Below are 21,161 nucleotides of genomic sequence, written 5' to 3'. Positions count from 1 at the left end.
ACACCCACCAACTCCACCATTGTAATGATGAAATGGCACACATTGCTTTTATAAAGTGACATTCTTCAGACACTTAGTGACTTTTCACATATGCATACCACTGCGGCCCGTGGGCTAGATACGGCCCGCGTAATGAGTTTATGTGGCCCGCGATTAAATTTTTAATATTCTCCGCTACTTTAAAATCTCAGCTACTCAGAAGCAGAAGTGTCTTTGATTATTGGAAATCAAGATATTTAAGAAGATAGTTATATGCAGAAAAGAACTCCGAGTGTGACTAATCTAGGGTTAACTTCCAATAATTGGTCGAATGGATTTATGATACTTCTTTTTTTTTTTTTTAAATTCCATTATAAAGATTTACAACTTTTGTACTCATCTGTACTTGATATGAACTGTTTGACGTTTAGCAGCGATGTGAAACCCACATTCTTTTTTTTTTTTTTTTTGTATTTTTATAAAGCTGGAAATGGGGAGAGACAGTCAGACAGACTCCCGCGTGCGCCCGACCGGGATCCACCCGGCACGCCCACCAGGGGACGATGCTCTGCCACTCCGGGGCGTCGCTCTGTCGAGATCAGAGCCACTCTAGCGCCTGGAGCAGAGGCCAAGGAGCCATCCCCATTGCCCGGGCCATCTCTGCTCCAATGGAGCCTCACTGTGGGAGGGGAAGAGAGAGACAGAGAGGAAGGTAAGGGGGAGAGGTGGAGAAGCAGATGGGTGCTTCTCCTGTGTGCCCTGGTCGGGAATCGAACCTGAGACATCTGCACACCAGGCTGACGCTCTACCACTGAGCCAACCGGCCAGGGCTTTTTTTTTTCTTTTTTCAATTTTCTGAAGCTGGAAACGGGGAGGCAGTCAGACAGACTCCCGCATGCGCCCGACCGGGATCCACCCGGCATGCCCACCAGGGGGCGATGCTCTGCCCATCTGGGGTGTCGCTCTGTTGCATCCAGAGCCATTCTAGCGCCTGAGGCAGAGGCCACAGAGCCATCCCCATCGCCCGGGCCATCTTTGCTCCGATGGAGCCTCGCTGCGAGAGGGGAAGAGAGAGACAGAGAGGAAGGAGAAGGGGAGGGGTGGAGAAGCAGATGGGCGCTTCTCCTGTGTGCCCTGGCCGGGAATCGAACCTGGGACTCCCACATGTCAGGCCGAAGCTCTACCGCTGAGCCAACCGGCCAGGGCAAAACCCACATTCTTTTAGGCGGAGTTTGTCAGTGCGCATCCGAGGTCAAACAATTTGTTATTTTTGTGGTCAAATGTGTGGAATCAAGTGGCATTGTAACATAGACAATAGCTGCAGTTGATAACTGAAAACGTGTCCAGGCTGTTTGTAAAAGGAAATAATTGTTTTATTTACGATATAACCCCTTCAAGCTCATTCTATTAATTAAATATTATTTTGATTGATTGTGATACAGTTTGGATATTTATACAGTATGTAATTATATTTTTATTAAAATATATTTTTATTAAAATAATATTTATTATTTATTTATTTATTTTACAGAGACAGAGAGAGAGTCAGAGAGAGGGATAGACAGGGACAGACAGACAGGAACAGAGAGATGAGGAGCATCAATCATTAGTTTTTTGTTGCACATTGCGACACCTTAGTTGTTCATTGATTGCTTTCTCATATGTGCCTTGACCGCGGGCCTTCAGCAGACCGAGTAACCCCTTGCTCGAGCCAGCGACCTTGGGTCCAAGGTGGTGAGCTTTTGCTCAAACCAGATGAGCCCGCGCTCAAGCTGGTGACCTCGGGGTCTCGAACCTGGGTCCTCTGCATCCCAGTCTGATGCTCTATCCACTGCGCTACCGCCTGGTCAGGCTATTAAAATAATATTGTATATTAAATTTTTTTCACTCATATTTATTCATAAACAAATTACATAATAAAATTTTGTTTATTTAAACGAATTGTTTTTGTATTTAACATTTTTAAATTTTAATGTTTTGTCCGGCCAGTGAAAAAAGTTTTCTTTCTAATCTGGCCTGGGGGCAAAAACTGTTGGCCATGCCTGGCCTGGGCAATTTCACAAGTGTTCTTAAAGTGAATACAAAGGTTCAAACCTCATGATTTGCATGATTTTGGGGGGTTTTCTGGATCAAATGAATAGTGAACCATTATCAGAGGTCACATCAGACCGCTTTTGGAAAGAGCTGATTTTTCTTTATATCAATAAGAATAGACAATAAGTTGATAAACCTAATAATGTTTTCTTGAATGTTTTATAAAGACAGATTTTATCTTTTGTATGAAAAAGTCTATGACTTACTTAAAATAAATATTAGATAATTAAAATGTAATTAAATATTTTTAATATATAGTTTGAAATAACACTGTACAATTATTATAATTTTTTTTTTTTTTGTATTTTTCCGAAGTTGGAAACGAGGAGGCAGTCAGACAGACTCCCGCATGCGCCCGACCGGGATCCACCCGGCATGCCCACCAGGGAGTGATGCTCTGCCCATCTTGGGGTGTCGCTCTGCCGCAATCAGAGCCATTTTAGTGCCTGAGGCAGAGGCCAGAGACATTCCCAGCGCCCGGGCCAACTTTGCTCCAATGGAGTCTTGGCTGCAGGAGGGGAAAAGAGAGATAGAGAGGAAGGAGAGGGGGAGGGGTGGAGAAGCAGATGGGCGCTTCTCCTGTGTGCCCTGGCCAGGAATCGAACCCGGGACTCCTGCACGCCAGGCTGACGCTCTACCACTGAGCCAACCGGCCAGGGCCACAATTAGTATAATTTTTAAAATAAAAGTAGAATCAATATCTTTTGAACATGGTGCTAACTAGTTAATAATTTCACATTTACTGTATCTACTTATGTATGTAGTTATGCGCCTGATCATAATAGACAATTTATACTTGTTTATAGATTTAGATTTTATATGATAACTTTGCTCCCTTTTTTTGCAGTGACTTTCTGTTTTTCACTTTAGTATTTCAGATCACCCAGACACAGGTGCATACCCAAAGAATAAAACCATAGGTATGAACTTCTTTAAAAATAGTATCCCCGGCCCTGGCCGGTTGGCTCAGTGGTAGAGCGTCGGCCTGGCGTGCAGAAGTCCCGGGTTCGATTCTCGGCCAGGGCACACAGGAGAAGTGCCCATCTGCTTCTCCACCCCTCCCCCTCTCCTTCCTCTCTATTTCTCTCTTCCCCTCCCGCAGCCGAGGCTCCATTGGAGCAAAGATGGCCCTGGCGCTGGGGATGGTTCCTTGGCCTCTGCCCCAGGCGCTAGAGTGGCTCTGGTCGCAACAGAGCGACGCCCCCTGGTGGGCAGAGCGTTGCCCCTTGGTGGGCGTGCCGGGTGGATCCCGGTCGGGCGCATGCGGGAGTCTGTCTCTCCCCGTTTCTAGTTTCAGAAAAATACAAAAAAAAAAAAAAAAAAAATAGTATTCCCATATGTTACCATTGCTTAGCCAATGCAATGCTTTATGGAACCACAGAAAATTGTTTAAGAATCATATCTGAGATTAAATGCTTGCTTTGCTGTTTATTAGCTCTGTGCTTTTGGACAAGTTAATTTATCTAGACCTGCTTCCTCCTCATCTTTTTTTTTTTTTTTTTTTGTATTTTTCTGAAGCTGGAAACGGGGAGAGACAGTCAGACAGACTCCCGCATGCGCCCGACCGGGATCCACCCGGCACGCCTACCAGGGGGGACGCTCTGCCCACCAGGGGGCGATGCTCTGCCCCTCCGGTGGGGTCGCTCTGCGGCGACCAGAGCCACTCTAGCGCCTGGGGCAGAGGCCAAGGAGCCATCCCCAGCGCCCAGGCCATCTTTGCTCCAATGGAGCCTTGGCTGCGGGAGGGGAAGAGAGAGATAGAGAGGAAGGAGGGGGGTGGAGAAGCAAATGGTCGCTTCTCCTATGTGCCCTGGCCGGGAATCGAACCCGGGTCCCTCACACGCCAGGCCGACGCTCTACTGCTGAGCCAACCGGCCAGGGCCCTTCCTCCTCATCTATAAAATGGAGTTATCTCTCTATCTATCTATCTATCTATCTATCTACCTACCTACCTACCTACCTACCTATCTACCATCTATCTATAAAATGGATGTTAGACTATCAAAATGTAGCAAGTTTCTTAGGCTTCTAGGCTTGGAGATATCCTCAGGTGGGAGATAATGAGCAGTCATTCTGTGGCTGGTCTTCTAACAACACCATGGCTAGAACGCCGTGTGTAATATCCTTGCACACTACTTCCACGATCAGTGCTCTTGAAGACCACAAAGGAGAAGGGTCTCACAGACTTTGACTCAGTGCCACGAACCACCAAGTTTAGGAGATGCTGCTTTTCATTCTGACCCTTGTCATTTTCACAGTTCCTACCACCAGAGCAACGGTCACTATGATTACTGCTGTTGTCCAGATTTCTTGTCTTCATTCCTCTGAGCATTGTGAAATATTCTGGTCCACCCAGATGTTCATTTTATCACTCAGAAAAACTGAATGGACACTTTCTCCCTTAGACACCCAGAGAGCCTCTGTACTCAGGGTTGGGCTTTCAGCCTGCTCTTTCTTCTAGCAGTGAAAGGGTGGTACTCAGTGACTCACATTTGATGATGCCAACTTGGTGCTGGCACAGTGCTGGGCGCTGGTGAGGGACACACAGATGACTAAGACACAGCTCCTGCTCTTCAGGAAACGTTCGTCCAATGGTGACCCCTCTAGTCTTGTGGATTTTACCCTATTTCATTAAGTTCAGACCCGCAAACAACCTGGACACTCACTTTATTCTGATTCTCTTTCACACCACTCTCATTTCAACCATTTGATCCCTCTTCCCTCTGCTTCCCCTCTTCCCCATTGCAGACATGGCTCTTTTCTTTTTAGCTTGAGTGACTGAGTGACTTAGAGGTACCAATAATCAAGATCATAAACCCAGAAAAAGGAACCAATAGAATCATTTTCTTAAACTGGCAAAGATGTAGGATATGCACAGTCCTGCTCCTGTTACTGACTTGTGTTTTTCTCCAACATGACCACACACAGCATATTTTTGTATAATTTATACAGTTAAAAATATCAATCAACCAAAAATCATTTGAGCTTTAACTTGGGAGGAGAGACGGGCTAAACAAAGTTCTTCATACCTTATTGTTTTCTGCCATGCAAAGTTTTTTCTATTCCTCTCAGAAAGAAGTTGAGAACTGACCAGATCAGGCATGGTGCTAAAAAATTTAAAGGCAGTGGGTACCTTTAATCCTTAGAACTGGATGATATAGGTGTGATTATTAGCCTGGTTTTTAAGGCTAAAATAAAACATGCAGATTGTGAAAAAGTAAATGCTTTGCCAAGGTCAGAGAATTAAGAAGTGTCAGAGCATGGTCCATGCTTTTAACTAGTTGGTAACCCTACCTTCTATATCCATGAATATATACAAACTGTATACAAAAAGCCCAGGTGCTAAGCATAGAAATGGAAAGATTAGAACGTTGTCTCGGCTCTGGCTGGTGGCTCAGTGGATAGAGCATCCGGCTTATGGACGTCCCAGGTTTGATTCCCAGTCAGGGCACACAAGAGAAGTGACCATCTGCTTCTCTTCCCCTCCCTCTCCTCCTTCTCTCTCTCTTCCTCTCACATAGCCAGTGGCTCATTGGTTTGAGTGTTGGCCCCAGGCGCTGAGGATAACTTGGTTGATTTGAGTGTTGGTCCCAGATGGTGGTTGCCGGGTGGATCCCAGCTGGGGTGCATGTGGGAGTCTGTCTATCTCTGTCTTCTTGGAAAAAGGAAAAAAAAAAAAAGAGAATGAGCCATGTGAATCTGGCTCATTGCTACACTACTAACTGTAATGACTGCAGAATCTTGAATATTAGCTTCATTGAACCTTCAAGCTCTTGAGTGTTCATGCTATGTGCTCATTTTAATTAAATTCGCTACAATAACAACAACAGAAACCAGATAGTCTGGAGATTGTTTTCGGGATATTCATTCACTAATACTATTATAACAAGGCTCTATGAGGGCAGGGACTATGTCCTATTAATCATTATAATTTCTACAGCAGGGGTCCCCAAACTTTTTACAGAGGGGGCCAGTTCACTGTCCCTCAGACCGTTGGAGGGCCAGACTATAAAAAAAAACTATGAACAAATCCCTATGCACACTGCACATATCTTATTTTAAAGTAAAAAAACAAAACGGGAACAAATACAGTATTTAAAATAAAGAACAAGTAAATTTAAATCAACAAACTGACCAGTATTTCATTGGGAACTATGGGCCTGCTTTTGGCTAATGAAATGGTCAATGTCTGGTTCCATATTTGTCACTGCTATAGCCATAACAAGTGATATGACGTGCTTCCAGAGCCGTGAGGTGTGCATCCTGCGTCACCAGAAGCAGTACTGTACGTGAGTGACGCCGTGCTTTGCGGTGCCGCCACAAACAGTACTCCAGGATCCTGTGCTCCTCTCACTGACCACCAATGAAAGAGGTGCCCCTTCCAGAAGTGCGGCGGGGGCCAGATAAATGGCTTCAGGGGGCCGCATGTGGCCCGTGGGCCGTAGTTTGGGGACCCCTGTTCTACAGTATAGTAGACCTCAGATAAATGTCTAATTGGAAAACCTCTCTGTAGTCAAACATTCCTAAAACCCAGGCGGTGTGCCTTTATTTTGAGCAATATTTGCCAGAGCAATGCTCTACTACTATAAAATAATTGGGAGAGCCCCTGGGTCTATTTCTCTTCCACTATTTACTGTTGTAGTTGTTATCACCATTATCATCATCGTTGTCATCATCATCACAGCAGTTAACATTTGAGTACTTATTGTATGCCAGTGATTTACATGCAATAATTCACTTAATATCAACAATATTTTTTTTCTTTCTTTTCTTTTTCTTTCTGAAGTCAGAAGTGGGGAAGCAGAGAGACAGACTCCCGCATGCGCCCGACCAGGATCCACCCGGCATGCACACTAGCGGGCAATGCTCTGCCTATCTGGGGTGTTGCTCTGTTGCAACGAGGAGCCATTCTAGGGCCTGAGGCGGAGGCCATGGAGCCATCCTCAGTGCCCGGGCCAACTGTGCTCCAATGGAGCCTTGGCTGTGGGAGGGGAAGAGAGAGACAGAGAGGAAGGAGAGGGGGAGGAGTGGAGAAGCAGATGGGCGCTTCGCCTGTGTGCCCAGGCCAGCACTCAAACCCGGGACTTTCACATGCCGAGCCAATGTTCTACCACTGAGCTAACCGGCCAGGGCGATATCAACAATATTATGAGAGACATTATTATAAGCCTTATGCTGCTTTTGGGAAATTTTGGGCTCAAAGTGGTTAAAAAAACTAATCAAAGCTCATAATTAAAAAGAGTGGAGCCAGAATCCAAATTATGTTTGACTCCATTCATTTACCCTTTCAAATATATCTATTGTTCACCTACTATGTGCCAGATGCGATTTCAAGAACTGGATTCAAAAATCTAAGAAGTACAAAAGGTGCCTGATTGGTGGTGACAAAGTGGATAGAGTATCAAACCAGGGCACTAAGGCCACCAGTTCAAAATCCCAAGGGTACTGGTTTGAGAGCAAACTCATCTATCAATAGCTTGAGCACAAGGTTGCTGGCTTTAGTGCAGGATCATCAAAATGATCCCATGGTCAATGGCTTGAGCCCAAAGGTTGCTGGCTTGAAGCGCAAGGTCACTGGCTTGAGCGAAGGATCACTGGCTCTGCTGGAGCTCCTTTGTCAGGGCATGTATTAGAAGCAATTAATGAACAACTAGTGACACAACTATGAGTGGATGCTTCTTATCTATCTCCTCCCTCTCTCTTTCCCTTGCTTTCTCTCTCTCTCAAAAAAAAAAAAAAAAAAAAAAAGTACAAAATCGAATGCAGTATAGCCTGACCAGGCAGTGGCACAGTGGATAGAGCATTGGACTGGGATGCAGAGGACCCAGGTTCGAGACCCCAAGGTCGCCAGCTTGAGTGTGAGCTCATCTGGTTTGAGCAAGGCTCACCAGCTTGAGTCCAAGGTTGCTGGCTTGAACAAGGGGTCACTCAGTCTGCTGTAGCCACCCAGTCAAGGCACATATGAGAAATCAACCAATGAACAACTAAGGAACTGCAATGAAGAATTGATGTTACTCATCTCTCTCCCTTCCTGTCTGTCTGTCCCTATCTGTCCCTCTCTCTGACTCTGTCTCTCCCCCCCAAAAAAAGCGTATGCAGTATAAAGTCACGCCCACCTCATTCTTTTCTAAAATTTATTTATTTATTTATTTGAGAGAGGGTAAGGGGGAGAGAGAGAGAAACACTGATTTGTTTTCCACTTATTTGTGCATTCATTGTTACATTCTTCTATGTTCCCTGACCGGGGCTCAAACCTACAACTTTGGCATATCAGGGCAATGCTCTAACCAACTGAGCTACCCAGCCAGGGCTCTACTCATTCTTACTCCCACTCCTGCTTCTGGACCACTATTCAGTTCCCTTCTAAGCAACCAATGTTACCAGTTTCTTGGGATCCTTTTTAGGTAGGAATTTCTCTTTTAGGTCAAACCTTGGCATGATTAGTATTTCCCACTTCTCCTAATGGTCCTAGATTTCTTTGATGAATTAATCATTAGTCATTCAGTATTTCAGGCCCATATCACAGCTGGGGGGAAAAATGTGTCCTTGGGAAGCCAGATTATGTTTTATCTGAGATAACGTTATTGCCAAGCAAGACAGTGAGTTCTTATAGGCTAACTCACAATGTCTTTAACATGAAGCCCCCATTTTTCTGGGAGGTGATCATACCAGCTCTAACTGATCCCCACACTGCCACCTCTTTCTGTGAACTGAAGCTCTCTCTATGATCCCTGCAGTCTGGCTGAACAGGCCCTTGTGACTTCTTTGTTGTTCTGGCATTGACAATTGTTGCCTTTTCCTTTTTCTCAGAATAGAATCTTTAGAGTGCTCTTTAGAGTTAAGGATGGGGAATTTTGTACCCACAAGATCTCAAATGATTTCATGAAAATTAAAAATCAGGACCAGATTCTGAACTGGTTTTAAAAATTTGTTCTGGACATTTGATTCCTTGGCAATAAACTTCCTCTTTCTTTCTTTTCTGGGTGGTGTTTAGAAGGACATCGGGATGGGTTGGAAAATATACAAAGGAAGAAGCATAGGATCCAAAGATATGGGTTGGTTTGTTGAATAGGAAGAACCCATGTTCCAGAGAGCATGAGTCCTGGGTCATCATTTCTGATACTTTCTCATGGGGTGTGGCCTAGGAGTTTGCTGCATATCTACAAATTTGGATTATGTGTCAAAATTTCATTTCTGATATTATAACCCTTTGTTAATTCTCATAGGGCACATTCCTGGCTTTCATGTGACATCCTTTCATCATTTAGAAACGTATATAACAACTTTATTGAGATGTTTTATTCCATATAATTCACTATTTAAAGTGGTGTTGGTTTGTTTTTATTTTAATTTTAGGATATTCACAAAGTCATCTAACCATCACCACAATAATTTTTAAGACATTTCATTACCTCAAAAAAGAAACTCTACCCACTAACAGTCACCCTCTATTTATTCCCAACTTCCTTAGCTCTAGTCAACCAGTAATCTACTTTTTGTTGCTATAGATTTGCCTATTCTGGACATTTCACATTCATGCGATCCTTAAATATATGGTCTGTTGCGTCTGCCTTCTTTCACTCAGCAAAGTATTTTTAAAGTTCATTCATATTGTATTATGTCTTAGTATTTCATTTCTTATTACCAAATCATATTCCTTTGCTTGGATGTACCACATTTTATCTATCCATTCATTAGTCGATGGACATTTGGATTGTTTCTACTTTTTGGTTATTATGAATAATTCTGCTAAGAACATTTGTGTACCAGTTTATGTGTGGACATATCTGTTCATTTCTTGGGTACATACTCAAGGGTGGAATTACGAGGTCATACGGTAATTCTACGTTTAACCTTTTCAGGAACCTTGGCAGCTGCTTCATTTCGCATTTCCACAGCAATGTATGAGGGTTGTAAATGTCTACATTCTCATCAGCATTTGTCATCTTCTGTTTCTTAAAAAAATGATTATAGCTATTCTAGTGGGTATGAAGTGGTACCTTATTGAGGTTTTGATTTGCATTTCTCTGATGACTAATGATGTTGAACATCTTTTCATGTGCTTATTAGTCATTTGTATATCTTCTTTGGAGAAACGTCTATTCAGATCTTTGGCCCAGTTAAAGAAGGGTTCTCTTTTGGCCCTGGCTGGTTGGCTCAGCAGTAGAACGTCGGCCTGGCGTGTGGAAGTCCTGGGTTTGATTCTCAGCCAGGGCACACAGGAGAGGAGCCCATCTGCTTCTCTACTCTTCCCCTTCCCCTTTCTTTCTATATCTCTCTTCCCCTCCCACAGCCAAGGCTCCATTGGAGCAAAGTTGGCCCGGGCGCTGAGTACAGCTCCATGGCTTCTGCCTCAGGCACTAGAATGGCTCCCCGTTGCAATGGAGCAAAGCCCCAGATGGGCAGAGCATCGCCCCCTAGTGGGCATGCTGGGTGGATTCTGGTTGGGCTCATGTGGGAGTCTGTCTCCTTGCCTCTCCCCTTCTCATTTCAGAAAAATAAATAAATAAATAAAGGGTTCTCCCCATACATAGATGGACATAAAAATGAGACTCAGAGACATGGACAAGAGTGTGATGGTAACAGGGAGTGGGGTGGGGGGGGTGAAGAGGGGGCGAGGAAGGAGAGAGAGGGGGTGGGGGGAAGGGAGGGGCACAAAGAAAACCAGATAGAAGGTGACGGAAGACAATTTGACTTTGGGTGAGGGGTATGCAACATAATCAAATGTCAAAATAATCTGGAGATGTTTTCTCAGAACACATATACCCTGATTTATCAATATCACTGCATTAAAATTAATAAAAATAAGAAAAATAAATAAAGTGTTCTCTTTTTATTACCGAGTTCTTAACTTTATAAATTGAGTAATAAATTAAGCACTACCTAAAGTTCCATGATCACTCAAATTCACCCACATTATAGTACTATTTAAGGTACACTGTATTATATAAAATGTGGACATCACTGAAGTGACATTATGGTGACTATTGCCCAGGTAGTCCTGAGCTCTGATCATGACATGAATGAGACTTTTTAATATTTGATCATATTAGCATTTTGTTAAGTTAGTAGAGTCCTAAATTCTTAATTACACTTTGTCAAATTTTAAATAAAATATAATACAATGATTTGATGTGATTAAATAAATGACTTAGTCATTTCAACAACTGAAGATAAAATTTTTAGTGTAAGTAAAAATAGACCCAATTGTTACAGTACGCTTTCAAACTATTGCTGTTTTTCCTGTATGTATATTTAATATTGAAAATAAGTTGCAAAAATTTTACCTAAGTTCATAGTAGATAAATTAGAAGTGAGAACCACCTTCTCTTCTTACAAAGTTTGGTCTCTTGCACAATAGCAGTGACTAAAATAAATGGTGCCAAATTTTTGGAGAGAGTCTTGTTTAATTCAGAATATAATTAAAATCTCATGTAGCTTTATTGGTTTTAGTATCCAGCAGAGAAAAAATATTGAAACTCCAAGAGATTTTGAATTAAATAGCTACAACAGTTTTGTTTTATTGGTTCTGACTGTGTGAAAAAAATTATAAGGACAACTTTGGAAAAATCTTGTTCTTTTAGAGCCCCAAATGACTTTTAAAACAATAAAACAAACTATAAAACCTACACAAGTGATATTAAAAATTATGTAGTTCAATAAATGTGACATTCGCAAATGTGGTTGTAATTTTTTTTTAACTATAGCAAAATGAACATGGATCTGACGATTGGATTTAGAAGAAGTAGTGTTATATAGCTTAAAAGAATTAAGTGCTCCAATTTGCTGGTGAGGATTATGTAGCTGAGTTGGAATGTTATACCAATGCCTTTTAAGATCTCTATCCATCTCACAGGGTCTGTGGCTGAATCAAAGAAAGGGATGATGGGTCCTTTTCCTAATTAGTGATTATTTCCCTGGCATTTGACATTTATTTTTGAAAGCTGTGTAGAGTTACATCTTTTCGGTAGCTGAGTCATGCATAGAACAAATGATAAACTCAAACTATTTTGAAGGTGGAGAATGAATGAAGGCTGACTAGTAAAGGCATTACATGAATCGTTGTGGTCATCTCAATTACCAGGTAGAAGGGGCAGAAAAACAAAGATGAAAGACAAACATTTTGTGAGAAAATAATAATCACAATTATCTGCTTAGTTCACGGAGGTCCAAGTCATTGAAGAGCCAAACATAACTTTAAAAGGCACCTCTGAGCTTCAAATATTAACTGTCCTTTTTTGGTCCCCAAATCCTGTCTGCTCTTGACACACAGAAGTGCACGTTACTTTCACAGTCTCTCAGCACCTGCCTGAATTCTCCATCAGACCAAATAATGAGAATTATGACTGGTGGAGTCGACACAACATCAGTCCAGACCCCAGAGGCACCAATGATCCACAAACAGCCCTTCACAGATGGTTCCCAGGGGCAACACACCACCTGAACTTGTATGCAGACTTGACAAACAATTCACATAATTTTTACCTTAAAAATGAATCGTTTTCTTTTTTAAACATTATTTCCCTTTTTATAAACACATGTCTATGTGAGTATACTGAACAATTTGAAAGCAAGTTATAGATATAACCTTTCCTTCCAAGAATAAAAACATTTACCCACAATACCAATATCACCACTAAAACAATGCATATTAATTTAATAATGTCATCTAACATACAATTCATATTCAGTTTTTAACTAAATGTCTTTGTAGATTACTTTCTTTTTAATCCAGATACCGATCAATCAGGGTGATACTATGTCACCTTGTGAAAATCCTCATCCCCAATAATGTTTCATTCAGTGGTTTTGGTGATCAATGATGATTCTTTCTGAATGAATTATTACAGTTTCATATTTTTTCAAATCTTTGTACATTTGTTAGTTGGCAAACATTTTTACATTCTTTCAGCTTTCCCATCCACCATCCCTTTCTCTGAGTATCGCTATAGATATTCAGGTCCTATGAACTGTTATAGTAAAATTGTTTTAATCCACAATGTGTTTTTGATGCTTCAATCACCCCAAATTTGGCCAATGGAAGGCCCTTCAAGGAAGTCCCTGTTTCCTCTCTGTGGTTTCTGGCACCAGATGCCTCCAGCACACCTTGTGCTTTCCCTGCTCCAGACCTAGAACCAACCACTTCTTCAAGAACCTACTTTTACTATAAACAGATCACACATCCACATTGTTGAATTCTCCCAAATATTCATGAAGTATACAGCACTTTCTTCCTCCAATTCCACCTCTATCTTCATATTCAATGTTATTAGTTTTTTTGTATATCCTTCCAGGGATAGTTTAAAGAATACAGCAAAGACAGATAAATATTCATCCCCTCTCCCAATGTCTGTACTTGCAGCTCTTGTCTGTCCTCAGATTCTGAAAGATGTCTATGACCCCCATCTCGAAAAGATTAGGAACCTTCAGGCTAAGTCTTAAATGTTTCCTATGAGAAAAACTCAGGGAGGGTGATGACCAAACTTGTATTGGCAAGGCTCACAGGCTATGCCCTGGACTTGGACTATTCGTCCCTTTCTAGATTCTTTGATAACTTCTCATTCATTCTTCAACTGTCACTTCCTTGGGGAATCCTTTCTTTCTCTTCCTTAACATGTTCCCTTCCTCAACTAGCTGATATAAGGTTTCAGATCATTACATACTTCTACTTCATGGCACATACACAAGTCACTGTATTAAAATTTGTTTCCACCCCTCGGGGGACTGCAACCACATCTGTCTTGTCCACCGCTGGCACACAGTAGTTACTCAACAAAAATGTGCGGAGTGAAACTCGAACTCGGTTGTCTGGCTCCCAGCCCATGCTTCTTCCTACTGCCATCCCGGTGCTATTGGAGAAATAGTTCCAGGATGTAAATAAAAAAATCTCAATAGAAAAAGCTGGGAAGTCTTTTCATTTCTGCGATTAATAGAGGACCTTAGCTGAGACTGCTCACCGCGAGGTGTGACGACCGCAGGAGGGCGTCAATCAAGAAAATGCCCCCTTGCCCCACAGGCGAGTGGAGCTGCACAGAGCCGAGGCCACACGGGATAGCGTCACAGCTTCAATAGAAAACACGTGCAAAACGGAAAAGCGAGGCTACCCGCAGCTGCGACCCCTACCTAGGGACACGGAGCAGCTCCCATTGGGTCGGAAAAGACTGACAGTTTCTACCTGTAGCCATAGGACCCAGGCTTTCCCTTGATTCCTGCCCGAAGAGGTTTCTGTCAGCGTCCCCATGGAAGTGGCTGAGTCCGGGGGGCTCACAAAATGAAACGGGCTGGAGCGGCCACGAGTTCGGAGCACCTGAAGTCTAGTCCTTACTTCACTGGGACGCAGCTAAGGGCTGTGGATTCCTCTCCTTGGAGCAGCCCCAGGTCGCCAGGGCACTCTCTCCCGCTAGGAGCTCCGGAGACGCCTCGGGCAGCAAGCCAGGGCCACCGTTACTCCAGGGAGCGCGCAGACCAGGGAGGGTACTCTCAGGCCGGTGAAGGCGCGGCCCTTCGAGTGGCCTCTGCGCTAGGCGGGTCCAAGTCCGCCACCCTGGGCTCGGGCCTGGATCAGTGCCTCCGAGTTTCGGCAGAGCACACCCTCGGCTGGGCTAAGACTTTTTGAGTCCGCGTTCCCGGCAGCTGTTTCCTCTCATTTTCCCCGACGGACGCGGCCCCGGGCTTTCTTCGAAGGCGTCCTGGGCCAGGTAGTCGGGAGCCCCGAGCGACTGCGGCGGCTGGGAACCGGGGCGCAGGGTCCTCGGCGCCTAGGAGCCAGCGCGCCCCGGGGGCGGGGAGCTCAGCCGGTGGGGGCGGGCCAAGGGTGGGGGCGGGAGGCAGCTCCCGGGGCTCCGCGCCATTGGCCGCAGGGCCCGGCGGCAGGAAGGGGCCAGAGAGCGCGGCCCCACCCCGCAGCCAGCAGAGCCTATCGCCGGGAGCGCGGAGCGCGGATAAATGTAGCGCCGCGGCGCGGGCCGGCTGCTCTCCGAAGATTCGGAGCGCAGCGGAGCCATGCAGTACCCGCACCACGGGCCGACAGCGGCGGGCGCCGTGGGGGTGCCTCTGTACGCGCCCACGCCCCTGCTGCAGCCCGCGCACCCGACGCCGTTCTACATCGAGGACATCCTGGGCCGCGGGCCCACCGCGCCCACCCCCACCCCCACCCCCACGCTGCCGTCCCCCAACTCCTCCTTCACCAGCCTCGTGTCCTCCTACCGGACCCCGGTGTACGAGCCCACGCCGATCCACCCCGCCTTCTCGCACCACTCCGCTGCCGCGCTGGCCGCCGCCTACGGACCCGGCGGTTTCGGGGGTCCTCTGTACCCCTTCCCGCGGACGGTGAACGACTACACGCACGCCCTGCTCCGCCACGACCCCCTGGGTAAGGCGGCCGGGGTCATGGCGCGGCCGAGCCGAGGCGGCGGCTAGGAAGGCGCCACCCGGCAGGTGGCAGCGCCCAGGAGGCGGCGGGGGCGGAGGGGAGGCAATAGAAGGTTGTGGCAAAAGCTACTGAAAAGCGGTTCTTGGGCGCGCGCGGGACGAGGAGACGCGGGCAACGGCGGCGCGCGTCCAGGGTGACCACACCATGACTCAGATTGGTTTTCCTGAACCTTGGAGGCGTCGGGGCGCGCGGGCTGGGGCGAGACCTCCGGCGCCGTCGCCGGGGCTGGCAGCCGAAAGCAGTTCTGGGACACGCGTGTCGCCTTGGGTGGGGTCCCCTTAGCTGGAGGGACGAGGAAGGGAGTGCCAAGGTGCCCCGGGCCGGCCCCTGCGGGGCAGGGATAGTTGCTGGGCCCGGGTGGTTACGGGGCTGGACCTGGTTCAACAAGCTTGTGCAGTGAAAAGAGCCTGACCCTTTTCGTTCATACAGGAAATCTTGAGTTCTCGATAGGAGTAAATCTGGTTTCAGAAGCTGTTAAGTGTTTTCCTGGCTGCGTGAAGCAGACCCTTCCCCCGGAGTAGTGCACGCTGCTGATTATTTTATCGACATCCTCAATACAGACAAATTCAGGAAACACTCGACTTCTGATAGCCAGGATCCGTTTTTCTGATATTGTTCATTTCCTCTGTGTGGGATGTGACTTTATGGCAGCTAAAATAACCAGTTGCTTCCTTTTTTTTTTTTTTTTTTCGAGTCTGTTTTGCACTAGTTTGAAGCCTGACGTAAGCAAAATCACACACACACAAAAATACCAGCTTTCAAAGCGTTTAGGCGCAGGACTGCCGACCCACGGACTGAGGGACGGACGGACGCGTGTGGAGTGGGAAGGGCAGTGCACACACGTTGGACATGTAGAATTTGCGGGGCTTGTCCCATTAGTGCGCGGCCCAAGACAGGCACTAATGGTCCGCGCTTCGAGTGGCCCTTGGCGCCTCCCGCATCTGAAGTCCCTGGGTAAATAAGGAACCCGGGGGAAGGGTTTTTAATCTACTCTTTGGTATTGGCAACTTCTGTAGAGACCCTGGAGACAACTATCATTTTTAATTAACATTTTTTAAATTAACATTTTAATGCCATTTACGATAGTACGGCTTCTAGCTTAGTTCTCCTCTTTCTCATTGTTAGATGAAGGTGAAAGGTTATATTTTAGTTCTCCTTTTAAAGTAAGTTTAAGATATATATATATATCACACAAAATTATATATATATAAAATATATAATATATATATTTATTATTATATTGTATTTTTGATTCTAGCCTCCAAGGGTTTGGTGCTGCGGCCCGGGCGTGGGCTCTGTTAGTCTGCTGGGGTCGGAGAGGGACGCTCATTCGGCCGGGACCGGCCTGGGGACGAACGTTTTCACCGAACGCGCCCTGGGTTTCCTTGGGTTACTGTTGGGACTGCGCAGGAGGAAGCAAAGGGTTTTTTGAGATAGACCAACAGGAAACACATTGACGGAAATGTTGCCATAGCCCACGGGGTGGCTTTAACTGGCCGCCCCCGCGGGCCGGGTGTGAAATCAGAGGAGGCCGCGGCTCCCTGAATCCAGGATTGGAAGCTCCACGCGCCGCTAAGCCGGTGCGGGGCTCAAGGGCTTCCTGCGCAGCCTGACGGCTTGGTGCCCTATTAGGCTCCCCGCCGTCGGCCTCAGGCTACGAACGCCTTGAGCAGTTTAACTGCTCCTGTCCTCCCCAATAGGCACTCAGGGTATTTGGAAAGTGCAGTTCACCAAGGGAGAGAGGACCTAAAGCTGCACCAAGTTGTAGATAGTTTCGTGAGTGACTGGTTCAAGAAGGTCATGGTATTTTAAGGTCAACCTAGAACTTACTGGGTGTTCTTTTGAGGATCAAAAAATTTGTATATTGGTGTCTAGCTATGGGTGTGATGGTTGTGTGTGTGTCTGTGATTGTCCAAGGTGGCCTCTGTGTGTATGTAGTGTAGATAGATGTGTGACTTTGGCTGTTTTTGTATTTATGTGTATTGGTGGCAGTATGTTGTTGGGTCCATGTGTTGGTGAGTGTATATGAACGAGTCTGGTTGGGTGTCCACCTGAGTCCCCTTATTCCTTTTGTCACCCCAAGGCCAGGTAGGCCTAGGGTTGCCGGGCTGCTCCAAAACCATCACTAATCACCACTCTTGCTGCCCACAGGCAAACCTCTGCTCTGGAGCCCTTTCTTGCAGAGGCCTCTGCATAAAAGGAAAGGCGGCCAGGTGAGGTTCTCCAATGACCAGACTATCGAGCTGGAGAAGAAGTTTGAGACCCAGAAGTACCTCTCCCCGCCTGAGAGGAAGCGTCTGGCCAAGATGTTGCAGCTTAGCGAGAGACAGGTGAGCAAGCCTGCGGCCTGGTCAAGCTCCTGGGGCAGGCGTGGCGGGGGGTGTAAGAGAGAGGTGGAGCCATTGGTGCTCTCTTACTTGTCTGCTCTACACCCCGGGATTTGCCTCCTCCCCACCAGATTCCTTGGGATTATAGGCTGGTGTCAGTTTTTCTTTTTTTTTCCCTGTAGGTTAAGACCTGGTTTCAGAATCGACGAGCTAAATGGCGAAGACTAAAACAGGTATAGATATGGTTCTGTTTCTGTGGAAATACATATTTTTTATCGGGTTATCTCAATGCGAGGCCTGTTATAGGTTGTATGCAAAAATCATTTGAGAGACAATTTAACCTCTTCACCTTGATTAAAAAGGCAAATAGTCCTGCTGAAATTCAGGATGAGTCGCTCAGGTGGCAGTAATGCTAAAAGCACTTAATGCAGTTCCTATATCAATTATGCTTGGGTTTTCACACACTGGCTAGTAAAACTTCTGGCTAATTGTTTTATAAACCCCATATGTTGTTTATCTAATTAACTCAGGTAAGATAAAGTAATTGACAGTAAATGACTTAAGCAGTTATCTTGGGGAGAAAATTGTTTCTTTTATTTACACAGCCATAATAAAACCAGGCAGAGCTTAAGGGTAAATATAAGGAAATAAACACCTTTAGGTCCTGTTTGCACTGTTGTTTTAGAAGAATTAAATATCAAAGAGTTTAAAAATTATTTTCCATCTAATGCCAGCTCTTAAATGAATATAAAATCATGTAAGAGAATATCTCGGCTTGTTTAGAAAGTAGCTTAAATCTTCTAACAGTCTTCCAATGACCTTGTTATACAATTTGTGATTAAAAATAGAGACTAATTTAGTTTTTAGACACTCTATTAATTTAAGGCTAAGGATTTGTTTATAATGTCCTAATCTGGATGTTAATAGTAAATAAATTTTTTTGAAACAATAAGTGGGGAAATTGAAAGCAGTATGTATTTTTAAATTTAGTGATCATGAAAGTTTTTCATTAAAAACAAGATAGTATCACAAAGAACACTTTGAAGTAGGAAATAAAATTCCCATGATTTCATTATTCTGACATGAGTTAAAAATTTTCAGGTTCTTTCTCAATTTCTGACCTTGTATATATATTTGTTACATAGTTGCAAGTTTGATGCATCTATTAGTCAATGGTTTTGCTTAAAAAAATAAAACAAAAACCTTATATTGTTTGTATATAGTGTTATGTCCATTTTAGACAAACACAGGATGAAAAATTCACTGACTCATTTAGTTCTTGGTCAAAAGTGTGATTGCAGTTTACCAAAGACTTTTTAAATAGAGATACCTATATAATATGGGAATATTTTCCAGAAATTTCCCCAGATTTAAAGTTATAATTGTTTCCCTTTTCAGTTGGCAGCATTCTTCTAGTTCTTCAAATTTATATATTTGCCATGATTTTGTAACCTGTTACACATATTTATGTGTGTATATTTATGAACATACTACAGAAAATGGATGAAAATAATTCGGTCTAATTATTTTGAAACTATCATTAATCACTATTTAGCATTCATTTTTTAAAAAGTCTAGAAGGTGTTGTTAATCGGCAAGGTTTAACTATTTGAAAAATGATGATGATGTTTATCTGCAGTGTAGTGATCTGATTTTTATCCCCCCTAAACTTTTAAGACTCTTGATTTTATGACTTTAGGCTGGAATTAAAGTTCATTTGACATAATACATTTAGTGATATTTGTGACCGGTTGTTTTTATTTGGCAAGAATATGATCTTTCTCTATATGAAAAGAACTTTATTTCTTCCAAAGTGAGAAAAATGTATGTAATACTTATATATGGTATATAGATATACAAAGATTATAACCGAAAGCAGTTCATAAACTAAAAATTAAAAAGATGGTAGAGGGTGAAAAACATTTTGATTTCTGTCTCACCTCTTCATATTTCATCATCAACCAATTTTCATTTTCATCCTCCTCATTCAGGAGAACCCTCAAAGCAATAAAAAAGAAGAATTGGAAAATTTGGACGATCCCTGCGACCAGAGGCAAGATCTGCCCAGTGAACAGAATAAAGGTGCTTTGGATAGCTCTCAGTGTTCACCTTCCCCTGCCTCCCAGGAAGACCTTGAATCAGAGATTTCAGAGGATTCCGATCAGGAAGTGGACATTGAGGGTGATAAAGGCTATTTTAATGCTGGATGATGATCACTGTCATTGATTGACATTCAGAAAACTGGACTTGGGAATAATATTTGCCACAGAAAAATCTCTATAGACAACTGGAAAACTAAGAAAGGGAATCAATTTTTTGATATTCTGGAAAGCTAAAATATATGGTGCACTGAATAAATAACAAACCCACAATGAAACCTTAATTTTTGACTAAAGAAATAGTTTATGTAATGATGTTAGGTTGTATGATAAGGGGACCTTTCACTTCTTAAATTTACACCCTTTTTTAAAAAAGTAAATTGTTTCAATATTTATAAAAAGTAATTTTGAACTTTTAGGTTAAAATTTTAAGTTATAACTTTAAAGATTTTAATAGGATCTTCTTGAATAACTTTTCTATAATCTGTGTCTTTATCCAACTTAATGGAAAACCAAAGGGTTCCCAAAATCCAGAGGTCTGCTTTGGAAAGGGGGCCCACATTTTAGGCAGCCTTGGAATATTTTAAAAGGAAACAGTCTTTTCTATTACATTCTTATACTGCTGCCTTAAATCCAAAAGCATCTTAGAGTTCTTGTCTCTGGGATGTCTGTATACCTTTTGTTAGGGAGATATAATTGATAATTTAAAATGGTTGTTTTGTACTATCACTTAGTACCTATTTGAGGTGTTAAGGATAGTACTTTTAAATTCAAACAGAGAAACTGACTCATTGGTGACTAAAGTTAAGCACAGTTGAACTAGAAGTAGCAGGTTAATTAAATGTAAGTAGATTGTAGATATTGTGTTTTATATCAAAGTGTTTATAATGTGTATATATATAATTGTTCACTGTAAAAAAATAGTCCCCAATTTTTTTTAATGAGTAACCTACCTAGAAAATAAATCTATCGGTGGGACGACTGACTTAGTCAGACCTCATTCTTTGATTAGAGCTTACCCACACCTTTTGCACGTGCGGCTGGGCGCCCACCCGCCAGCTCTGGAGCCTCAGGTGGCGCATTGCGCTCGGGGTTCTGCAGCCCGGAACACTGGGGAGCACGGTTTGGGGTCGCAGCCGGTGGGTGGGCACCTGGAAGGTAGGTTTGGGCCTTTTCCCGGGTGTTTGCCATATGGTGAATGTGTGGAGCTACGGGGGGAAGGCTCCCGTC

At 43.9% G+C, this 21,161-nt stretch overlaps 1 protein-coding gene and 1 long non-coding RNA gene across 2 annotated transcripts; one reads left to right on the top strand and one right to left on the bottom strand.

Annotated features, from left to right (window-relative positions):
- Positions 1–12,703: 12,703 nt before the first annotated feature.
- On the bottom strand, positions 12,704–14,839 carry LOC136384821 (uncharacterized). The gene is made up of 2 exons (XR_010747657.1): positions 14,031–14,839; positions 12,704–13,922 (listed from the first exon to the last, which is right to left on the bottom strand). It is a non-coding gene; the product is annotated as an uncharacterized lncRNA (long non-coding RNA).
- A 148-nt stretch (positions 14,840–14,987) lies between these two features.
- Positions 14,988–20,920, top strand: HHEX (hematopoietically expressed homeobox). Its single transcript, XM_066354808.1, has 4 exons — positions 14,988–15,445; positions 17,657–17,835; positions 18,015–18,065; positions 19,824–20,920. Exons 1-4 carry the CDS (start codon positions 15,076–15,078, stop codon positions 20,040–20,042), a joined length of 819 nt encoding a protein of 272 aa, XP_066210905.1. The 5' UTR covers positions 14,988–15,075; the 3' UTR covers positions 20,043–20,920.
- Positions 20,921–21,161: the final 241 nt, after the last annotated feature.

Source organism: Saccopteryx leptura, chromosome 13, assembly GCF_036850995.1.
Source record: "Saccopteryx leptura isolate mSacLep1 chromosome 13, mSacLep1_pri_phased_curated, whole genome shotgun sequence".
NCBI lineage: Eukaryota > Metazoa > Chordata > Mammalia > Chiroptera > Emballonuridae > Saccopteryx > Saccopteryx leptura.
The sequence above is the reverse complement of the archived record's forward strand: the minus strand, read 5'-3'. Positions and strand labels throughout refer to the sequence as shown.